The sequence below is a fragment of the Rutidosis leptorrhynchoides genome, chromosome 5 (genome assembly GCF_046630445.1).
Source record: "Rutidosis leptorrhynchoides isolate AG116_Rl617_1_P2 chromosome 5, CSIRO_AGI_Rlap_v1, whole genome shotgun sequence".
In the NCBI taxonomy this organism is placed as follows: Eukaryota; Viridiplantae; Streptophyta; class Magnoliopsida; order Asterales; family Asteraceae; genus Rutidosis; species Rutidosis leptorrhynchoides.
In genome coordinates, this window is record NC_092337.1 from 62,430,310 (window position 1) to 62,441,675 (window position 11,366).

Here is an 11,366-nt window from a genome sequence, read left to right on the forward strand (position 1 = left end):
CTTGGCTCACCCCACTTTCCAACCACTGTTCAACCTATTTAATTCCATGTCCAGCTCCATTTCAAAGTACACCAGTTTCCTTTCTGTTCTGAGACTAAAACATACGAATCAAAGTAATTCTTGGGCTTATCAAAGTGCATCTAAGCACTCAAATCATTGAAGAATCAAGGATCATTCAAGAGCTTCATCCAAGATTACTCCTAAAAGGTCAATCTTGTATTTACAATGAATTCTATCTTTGTTACTGTTTTGTTTAAGTTTTCAAGCATGATTGTTGGCTAGTCTATTTTATGTTCATCTAGATAAATAACCGAAATGTTGAATGTTAAATATTGATTGATTGTTATTATGCACGATAGTTTGATGTTTGAATACAAGAACCATTCTTGTTAAGTTTAATCATTTCGATTCAACTAGTTGATATGTTCAATTGATTAAGAAACATCATCTTGTTAAGTTAATGTATTGATTTACACCTAGTGACATGTGTTTATCCGTCTTTTACCAAAAGGAATACGTTGAGTCCAAATGGTTAATTTACATGAGAATGTAAGAACGACTCTTGTAGATACTTTGGGATAGCTTAATTAGTATGTGTAATCGTTTAGGAGAATGGCCAATTTCTTAGAATATGTTATACACTCTTTCAACTACCTAGTTCTATTAATTAACATGTGTTAGTGATTTGCCTTATCTAGTGACGTTTATAGGGATCTTATTATAACACTTAGTTAATTACTTGGGTTGGGTGAATTGAGCATTTAACCGGACCAAGGGAATGAACTAAGTTAAACCATTAGTTGATATAGGAGTGGATCATGTACAACACACCATTGATTTGATCATTCTTCAAGTCTTCAAACTAGTTGAATTAGTTGATTACAAATAGGAGGTCTTAGATGACAAGAATATCACTTGCGTCGTGTAATCCCGTTTGAGTGTTTGCGCAAGGCTACTCTTGGTGAACCAATTAATTAGTTCTCATGCATAACTAATCAATCCGATCTTAATCCTAAATAATATTCAACATTAAGGGTAAAAAGTCTAGATGAGCATATTTCCTTAATTTGATATCAAACCAAAATATCTTGTAATTGTAACTTTATTAGTTAATCACAATTTAGTTTATAATCCTAATTTGACTTAGATATTGTCTTTGGAACGATACACGGATTTTACCATTTACTATACTACTACACGATCGGGTACACTGCCCGTTAGTGTGTAGAAATCTTTAATCGGTATTTTTCCATATTATTTTATACAATAATTCATATACCACGTTTTGCACATCACATGGTCCCCCAACAAGTTTTGTCCTTACTAGTAATTTTTATGATTTTAGGGATTACATATGTAAAATTTTAATCTTGGCCCCACCATATTAAAATTTTGACTTCTAGCATACAATTTTTCAATGAAAGGTTGTGTATCATCTTTAATTAAACTTATTTTTCATGAAATTTATGGATTTTATTTATATATAAGAGACTACATGTTTTGATTGAGGTTTTTTGTCCCCTCAATGTTAGTGTTTAAGCTTCGTCGCTGCTCGAGAGAACTATCTTGACGAGTTTGCATGGTTATCAGAGTGTAAAGCGGTGGTTTACAAAGAAGTCGCACTCAAGTGAATTTTGAATATATGAATACACAAAGATGTCAACAACATAATCAATTGATAGTTGGGTCAACAACCTGACCCATAAACAACACGGCTCCGCTTGTTTCTTCTTTAATCACAAACAAAAAAGGATGATCTGCCACAAAGTCAACGTTAGAATAAGTACTCTTTAAAGAGTGCAACTTAATGACAGCTCCAGTTACTGCTGCAGCTTCTGAATCTTCTTTGTTCACCTCCACAAATGATTTTTGTTGAATGCTCAAAATATATAACTTGTCACCCCCTAAGTGTTTACCATTTCACTCAAACCTTCGGTGTCACTAAAAGGCAACAAGACGCCTGATTCTTTCAACGTCTCAGAAGCTTCAAACCCAAATGAGATCTTAAACTTTGGGATCAAAAATGTCCGACCTCTCCTTTTCGGCGTGGAATGTGACGCTCTAAAAGTCAGATTGCGAGCCGACTTTCGGTATTAAAGATGAAAGGCCATCTTTTGCATCTTTTGTACAATAAATGATAGCATAGAATGAGACTATGAATAAATGAGGACATGCTATATATAACACAACCCGAGAACAATTTCAAGGAAAATAAAATCTCGCCATTATGTATAGTTTAGATTTTATATTATTTTATTCATAATAACTGTTTACACTACCAAAATTTTCACTATAGGTTACTTTCCGGTGACCACCAAAGTTATAACATCTATTGTTAGGTGATTATATGCACACATTCGTTTAATACATATAGTCAATAATGTGTTTGATGATAAAACGTACTTTTAAACTTATACCTATAAAATTGAACTTCCTCTGTATCAATTCAATTGTAGACTATTCCTTTCTCGTTTGCACCAAAATTAGTTATCCTACGTCGTCTCGAATCTATTATATACTATTTTTTAGATGTATCAAATTAATTTATAGATAATAATTATAAAACTCATAGTTGAAAACGTTTTGGTAACCAAATTTAAAGTAAAAAAATGTAAAACTTTTTAGTACACTAAAACCTGTTGAGAAAAGCAACACCGAATTATAGCAAACCGCTAGTAATAATTGAAATAGCGACAATAAAGAGACACCGAGATTTAACGTGGAAAACCCCAATAGGGTAAAAACCACGGGCAAGGAAAGAAACGTTTCACTAATAAGAATAATAGGAATTACACTTCTCTCTAATTACAAGGATAAGCACTAATCTTTATATCTCTTGTAATTAGGAGATTAATACTCACTAACTCTCTATTTAACTCTTTTAGTATACAATGGAGAATGTGTTTTGGGATGAGAAAATGAGCATAAGTTAGAGCTCTATTTATACTACTCCAAAATGGGGGTTGGTGAGTATGAAGATGAAAGCCTTCATTTGAATAGTGTGGCTTCAAAATAAATGTGTTAATTGACCACATCAACTCTACCATCCAAGTTTAATATTCAACAATCTCCCACTTGAAGATTCGATTGAAGCTCAATCAATCTTCACACAATAATCCTTCTTTGCCAATGATGTTGCTTACGTCTCTGCTAGGCCGCATGAGGAACGGCACCAAATAAACTTGTCACGATTGATTGATTTTGTTAGAAAATCAGCCACATTTTTATCAGTATGAATTTTCTGCATATCCACGGTTCCTTCTTCCACTTTCTCACGAACGAAGTGATACTGAACTCGTATATGCTTTGTCTTTGAATGAAATGCCGGATTTCTTGCAAGATGCAAGGCACTCTGGTTGTCACAAAATAGAGTGATATTCTTTTGTTTGTATCCGAGTTCCTCCAACAACATCTTCAACCATACTGCCTCTTTAGTAGCTTGAGTAGCTGCTACATATTCTGCCTCTGTTGTTAACGTCGCCACAACTGACTGCAGTTTTGAAACCCAGCTTACTATTCCACCACAAAGTGTGAAAACATATGCATTGGTAGATTTACTTTTATCGATATCACCTGCATAATCATACCCTTTGACAATAAATTTCGGTTCCCCATAACATAATGCAACATTTAAGGTTCCCTTGATGTATTTAAGGATCCTCTTTACCGCATTCCAATGCTCTTTACCGGGATTCGCCATGTACCGACTAACTACTCCCACTGCATGTGTAATGTCTGGTCTTGTACATATCATTGCGAACATTAAACTTCCCACTACTGATGCATACGGTACACGAGACATCTCCTTCCTCTCGTCTTCACTGCTAGGACACATAACGGAGGATAACTTGAGATTAGTAGGAAGTGGGGTTGAGATTGGCTTACTATCTTGCATATTGAAGTGCTGCAAGACTTTCTTCAAATAATTCTTTTGAGAAAGACAAATCTTCCTATTATCTCTGTCTTGGTGAATTTGCATTCCTAGAATCTTGTTTGTGGCACCCAAGTCTTTCATTTCAAACTCCCTAGCCAATTGAGCCTTCAGCTTATTAATACGATCTTTGTTGGGGCCTGCAACCAACATGTCGTCTACATATAACAGCAAAATGACAAAATCATTGTCCCCAAACCTCTTGAAATATGCACAAGGGTCTGCATAAAGTCTGTTATATTCAAGGCTCATTATGAAAGAATCAAATTGCTTGTACCAGCATCTCGGCGCCTGTTTGAGACCATACAGAGATTTCTTTAACCTGCAAACCAAGTTCTTTTTTCCTTATAGTTCAAAACCTTCTGGTTGAAGCATATAAATTTCTTCTTCAAGATTTCCATGAAGAAATGCAGTTTTCACATCTAGCTGCTCTAGATGCAAATCAAATGTAGCACACATCGCTAGAACTACTCGAATTGTTGTAAGTCGAACCACGGGAGAAAATATTTCATTAAAGTCCGTACCTTCTTTCTGAGCATATCCTTTAACCACCAGTCTTGCACGATACCACTCCACTTGATCATCACCATTTCTCTTGATCTTATACACCCATTTATTTCCAATAGGTTCTCTACCTTTCGGCAATGGCACAAGTTCCCATGTTTTATTTTTATGAAGAGCTTCAATTTCTTCCTGCATAGCTGCCATCCACTGAGATGCATCTGAATGATTCAGTGCCTCACGAAGAGTTGTTGGCTCTCCTTCCTCTGTTAGAAGACAATATGCAACATTCCTTTCCATAATATAATCTGAGTGCCACCCTGGATGTTTCCTTTCCCGATTAGAAATACGAGTCGCTGGAGCTTCATCAACGACTACTTGATTTTCATCGTGCTCTGGTATTTCTTCAAAAGAATCTTTATGAAATTCATTACCCACCTGTATCGGTATAGTTTCTTTTGAAGTGCTATCATCTTCAATAACTCTGTCTTCTGTAAAGACAACATATCTGCTGATGACTACTTTGTGGGCAGTGGGATCCCACAAGCGATGCCCCTTAACTCCATCAGCATACCCCAAGAACAAACACTTTCTGGACTTCAGATCCAACTTTGTCATTTCTTGAGAATTGTACATTACGTACACAGGACTTCCAAATACATGAAGAATAGAATAATTAACTGGTTTTCCAGTCCACATTTCCATCAGCGATTTCAACTCAATTGCAGTTGATGGTGACCGATTTATCACGTAACAGGCAGTAGTACTTACTGCTTTTGCCCAGTATGATTTTCCCAAGCTTGCAGTTGCCAACATCGCCCTTGTTCTATCTAACAAGGTTCTATTCATCCGCTCTGCCACTCCATTTTGTTGAGGAGTGTATTCCGTCGTGAATTGTCTTTTGATACCTTCTTGTTTGCAGAACTTATCAAATTCATAACCAGTGTATTCTCCTCCATTATCTATCCTCTAACACTTAATCTTTTTACCAGATTCAAGTTTGACCCGCGCTTTGTAAACTTTGAAAACTTCAAACACATCTGCTTTCCTCTTGATTGGGTACACCCAACATCTCCTAGTATAATCATCAATAAATGATACAAAATACTTTGCTCCTCCTAGGGATTGAACTGGTACTTGCCACACATCAGAGTGAACCAATTCTAGAATCAATTTACTTCTAGAATTTGATGTGTTAAACTTCAGGCGATACTGCTTGCTGATTACACAATGCTCACAGAAAGGTAGCGATACCTTTGTAAGACCAGGAATAAGATTTCTTTCAACAAGAATCTTCATACCTTGTTCAGACATGTGTCCAAGCTTTTGATGCCATGTCATAGCAACTTTATCACTTGAACTATTCGAAGCAACAGATGCTTCCGATTCCTGTACCGTCTCGCCTTTCAGAATGTATAAATTAGCACCCACCTTTTCTCCTTTCATAAGTACAACCGCGCCTTTCTTGATTATCATGATCTTCTCATGTATCACCATCTTACATCCAAGATCATCCAATTGTCCTAAAGACAATAAGTTCTTCTTCAAACCCTCCACGTGTCGTACACCTTGAATAGTACGAACTGAACCATCGTGCATCTTCAGAATGATATCTCCAATTCCAATGATCTTTAGTTCATGATCATTGCAACTGTATACAGATCCTCCTGAGATACGTTCATATTGTTTGAACCATTCTCTTCTAGGGGTCATGTGAAAAGTAGCTCCCGAGTCAAATAACCAGACATCAACAAATTTCTTTCTGCCTTCATTTGCTACCACTGCCTCACTAACCAAAGCTGTCCCATCATCTGAAATGCTTGCAATATTTCCTTGAGGATTTGAGTTATTTAAACTCCGACAATCCTTCTTCAGGTGACCTTTCTTGCCACAATTGTAGCATGTATAGGTCTTCTTCTTTTTAGACTTTGGTTTACCATGATTGTGACTCCCACTTAGGCCACGTTCCGTTGATCTCCCTCCTGACACCACCAAGGCCTCCACTTGTCGTGAACCGGCCTGTTTGTCCTCCTTGTTATTGCGCCGATTTTCTTCTTCTAGAATAGCAGCCGCAACTTCATCATAGACTAGATACTCGGAGAGAACATTATTGGTTAAGTTAATAATGAGTTGATCATATGAATTAGGTAGACTCTGAAGTAAAAGTTCAGCACGTTCTTTTGGCTCTATATTGCAACTTAATGAAGCGAGTTGAGAAAATAGAGTATTCAAAGAATTAATGTGCTCATTAACTGAAGTAGATTCATTCATGCGTAGCGCATAAAGTTTTCTCTTAAGGAATATCTTGTTGTGGAGTGATTTGGTCTCGTACAATTTTACGAGGTGATCCCAAATCTCTTTCGCCATCTTCTTTTCTTCTATGCTAGACAAAACGCCATCTGCTAGTGCCAGATGAAGATTTGCGATAGCCTGGCCGTCCATCTCTTCCCATTTTTCATCAGTGACTTCAGCGGAAGGTCCACTGATGGCTGTCAAACACTTATCCTTTCTCAGGATAGCTTTCATCTTTAGTTTCCATAATGAGAAGTTACTCCCGTTGAACTTTTCAATTTCAAATTTCGTAGACATTGCTATAATTACAATCTTCTTTTCGACAATACTATTTTTCTGAGAAATAATACGCGGAAACTTTTATCGAGTGAAATTAATCTTACTTATTTTCTGATGTGGACGATCCACTCCCGTGGTAACCACAGAGCATATGATAAGTAAATTAATACACATTAGATATTAGAACCTTAGCTCTGATACCACTTGTTGAGAAAAGCGACACTGAATTATAGCAAACCGCTAGTAATAATTGAAATAGCGACAATAAAGAGACACCGAGATTTAACGTGAAAAACCCCAATAGGGTAAAAACCACGGGCAAGGAAAGAAACGTTTCGCTAATAAGAATAATATGAATTACACTTCTCTCTAATTACAAGGATAAGCACTAATCTTTATATCTCTTTAAATTAGGAGATTAATACTCACTAACTCTCTATTTAACTCTTTTAGTATACAATGGAGAATGTGTTTTGGGATGAGAAAATGAGCATAAGTTAGAGCTCTATTTATACTACTCCAAAATGGGGGTTGATGAGTATGAAGATGAAAGCCTTCATTTGAATAGTGTGGCCTCAAAATAAATGTGTTAATTGACCACATCAACTCTACCATCCAAGTTTAATATTCAACAAAACCAACATCCTAGTTCTACTTGCCCGGTATCAATTCCATTGTCCAATATTTCTTTTTAGGTTGTACGGAGTATCAAGTTATTTGTCTAAGTCGTCCAAATTTTATAGTATAGTATTCATTTTATTTTTTAGATATACCAAATTAATTGTCGGGAATAGTTAGCATATAACTTGTAACCAAAAATGCTAGTTAGAAAAAAACTTTTAGTAACCAATTTTTTAAGTAATTCAATAGCTCATTTATCAACACAAAATGAACATTGTTAATAAAAAAAAGTGTTATTTTTTTAATATAATAATCAAGACACAATACAATACTTAGTGGGAATGGAAGCATTAAAATGAAACTACAATTCACTATATACTAAACCACAATATTTTTTTTTTTTGGGTGTGTTTTAGTATATAGTAAAAATAAAAATAAAAATAAAACAAAACAAAATGAAATTAATTAATATTAATAATAATAATTATTATTCTTATAATTATAATTATAATTGTTATTCAAGGAAAATACAACCAAACAACACCTACTTCATAGAATTTGACTTTGAACTTTATATATTGAACTCAACAAAATTTGTCATATTAAACCACGAATTCCCTATTTACCTAAACGGCTAAACATAATAACAATAATAAAGCAGCACATAATGTGCATCAACTAGAATCCTAAAATCCAAATCTAAATACAATCATTATTTGCACTAAGATTGCAATAACCTGATCAAGAAATACTTGGGTCAACCACCTGTCCCACAACGGTTGCACTCGTATCTGGAGGTCTCGTTATGCCTTTCTTATCTGGAGGTCTAACTAAAATGGTGAACTCTTCCATGGGTGAAAATATATATATTTCGAGTATTCATCATAAATCATTTGTGGAGGTGAATGAAGAGGGTACAAAAGCTGCAGCAGCAACAGTCTCTATTGCAAAATGCATATATATGGACTTTATTGCAAGTCATCCATTTTTGTTTGTGATTAGAGAAGATATGAGTGGAACCGTTCTGTTTGTGGGACAGGTGGTTGATTGACCCAAGTGTTTCTTGATCATGTTAATGCAATCTTAGTGAATATTATGACTGTATTTATATTGGCTTTCAGGAGTCTAGTTGATGCACATTATTGGGTGCTTTATAATTGTCAAGTTTAGGTAAATAGGAAATTTGTGGTCTTATTTGACAGATTTTAAGTATTTTACTCCGTATCTAATAATTGCTCCATAGTTGTTACAATTTTGTTTTGCATCACATAATTTTATGAAATTAGCTTCGTTCATTGACTTTATATTGTTTTATAGTATTATGACTCATTGCAGGCTCTTGTGTAATTCTATTATGGAAATTTTTATCATATTTGTACCTACACCAAATTGCAGATTAATGTGGTTTTGACATTTGTCTCTTTTTAGGTTAACGTTTTTTTTTTGTATTGTTTAGGAGTTATGTTTCAATGGATGCGTAATCAATGATGATAATAATAAAGTGAGATGATGACTAATATCTAATTTAAATCATGTTAATTAAAATTTAATCTAAACTAAATGAATCTTAGGGAAGAAGTATGTTTCATAAAATTAGTCAAAGCCGGTCAGGTTCCTTAACAGTGTTGCCAAAACATCAAATATATAGTCTTCCCACCACCACAATATCAGTCACACCATCTCATTTATTAATCTATCTCTTTTGTTTAAGTTCCTTCACAAAAATGAACACTCAACAATCAATCAAAAACCAAACCCATGTTTCTATCACACTCTCAAATCACCTTCTGAACAAATCCCACAACTCAAACGTTGTTTTCTCTCCACTTTCAATCCATGTCGTTCTTAACTTGATCGCCGCAGGTTCCAAAGGCCTAACACTTGACCAGTTGCTATCTTTTTTAAAAGCTAATAACATTGATGAACTCAACGCTCTTTCTTCACAGCTTGTGTCCATGATCATGGTAGATGGTAGCCCAGTTGGTGGGCCACAGTTGTCTTTTGCAAATGGAGCTTGGGTTGAGCAAACTGTTTCTCTTAAACCTTCCTTTAAACAGGTTGTGGAAACTGTTCATAAAGCTACTTGTAATCAAGTCGATTTCCAAACCAGGGTTAGTTCTATTTTACTCGTAATTGTTTCTTTGTTATTTAAAATTTTTAAATTCTAAATACTTAGTTTAATCCCTGCTCAAAATCTCATAGAAGTAGAATTGTAATATTAATAGATATGTGTAGTGAAATAAAATTTAGTAATAATCTATAAACCACCAAATCAAGTAATTATCAAACATCCATGGAAGTCCCCGACTCATCCTAACTACGCGGAATTTTGAAGTAGTCCGACAAGTAGTGGACTAGTCTTTGACTTGGTTGATTTATTTGGTCAAAGTTGTCAAAGTCCAATTTAATCTATTAAAGTCGGATTTATTTAGTTTGATCTATTCAAAGTCGGAATTATACGGTCAAAGTAAGTCAAAAAAGTGACAGTCAAGGTTGGTCTATGTCTAATTAGACTCTAACTAGTCTCCAACTTTTCCGATTAGTTTCTACATTGTCTCAATTGACTACATTTAAAACCTTGAAATCTTGAAATGCCTTATATATATACGGTAATAGCTAATAACTGCATGTATGTTTCCTGATTATTGAAGGCTGCTGAGGTAGCTAAAGAAGTGAATTTGTGGGCCGAAAAACAAACTAATGGTCTCATCAAAGACATCATTCCTCTTGATGCGGTTGATGAATATACAAGGCTCATCTTTGCAAATGCAATCTATTTTAAGGGAGCCTGGAGAGAAAAGTTTGACCCGTCAAAGACTAAAGACTTTGACTTTCACCTTCTTGATGGTAGCAAAGTTCAAGTACCCTTCATGACAAGCAAGAAAGACCAATTCTTGCACAAATATGATGATTTCAAAGTATTGGGTCTTCCATATGAAAATGGTAATGATAAACGACGTTTCACAATGTACATCTTCCTCCCAGATGCAAAAGATGGCCTTCCATCTTTAATACAGAAAGTCGGGTCGCAATCTGATTTCTTAGAGCGTCACATTCCACGCCGAAAAGGAGAGGTTGGGCAGTTTTTGATCCCCAAGTTTAAGATCTCATTTGGGTTTGAAGCTTCCGACACATTGAAAGAATTAGGCCTCTTGTTGCCTTTTAGCCCCACACATGGTTTGAGTGAAATGTCTTACGAAAAGCTATATGTTTCGAGCATTCAACATAAATCATTTGTGGAGGTAAACGAAGAAGGTACAGAAGCTGCAGCGGTCAGTGGAGTTGTCATTAGGTTTACATGTGCTTATGCTAAGGTTGACTTTGTGGCAGATCATCCGTTTTTGTTTGCGATTAAAGAAGATACAAGTGGAGCCGCGTTGTTTATGGGTCAGGTTGTTGACCCAACTATCAACTGATCGTGTTTTTGACGTCTGTGTGTTGATCCAGCCAAAAGTGAGTTTAGTGCGACTTTTGAGAGGCAATGCATAGAATGTTCTCACAAATCGCATTCAAGTGATTTTTGACTTGATCATTTATGATGGTTATATTTGTTTCTAATTAATAAGTTATTCTATATAAATTACCTTCAACATATGTACCATGTGTATATTAAGTTATTGACAATTTGACATGTTGAGACAATTAGTACAGGGAGAAAAACAGCGGTAAAGTTTGACGATAGAACATTGCTCATATTATTATATTATGTAAGTATTAATATTTTTCGAAATAAAATAATATA

The 11,366-nt window shown here is 35.1% G+C and overlaps 1 protein-coding gene across 1 annotated transcript; it reads left to right on the plus strand.

The window, feature by feature from the left end:
• The first annotated feature begins 9,348 nt into the window (after positions 1-9,348).
• LOC139850607 (serpin-ZX-like) lies at positions 9,349-11,040 on the plus strand. Its single transcript, XM_071840165.1, has 2 exons — positions 9,349-9,735; positions 10,276-11,040. Exons 1-2 carry the CDS (start codon positions 9,349-9,351, stop codon positions 11,038-11,040), a joined length of 1,152 nt encoding a protein of 383 aa, XP_071696266.1.
• The last annotated feature ends 326 nt before the right edge of the window (positions 11,041-11,366 follow it).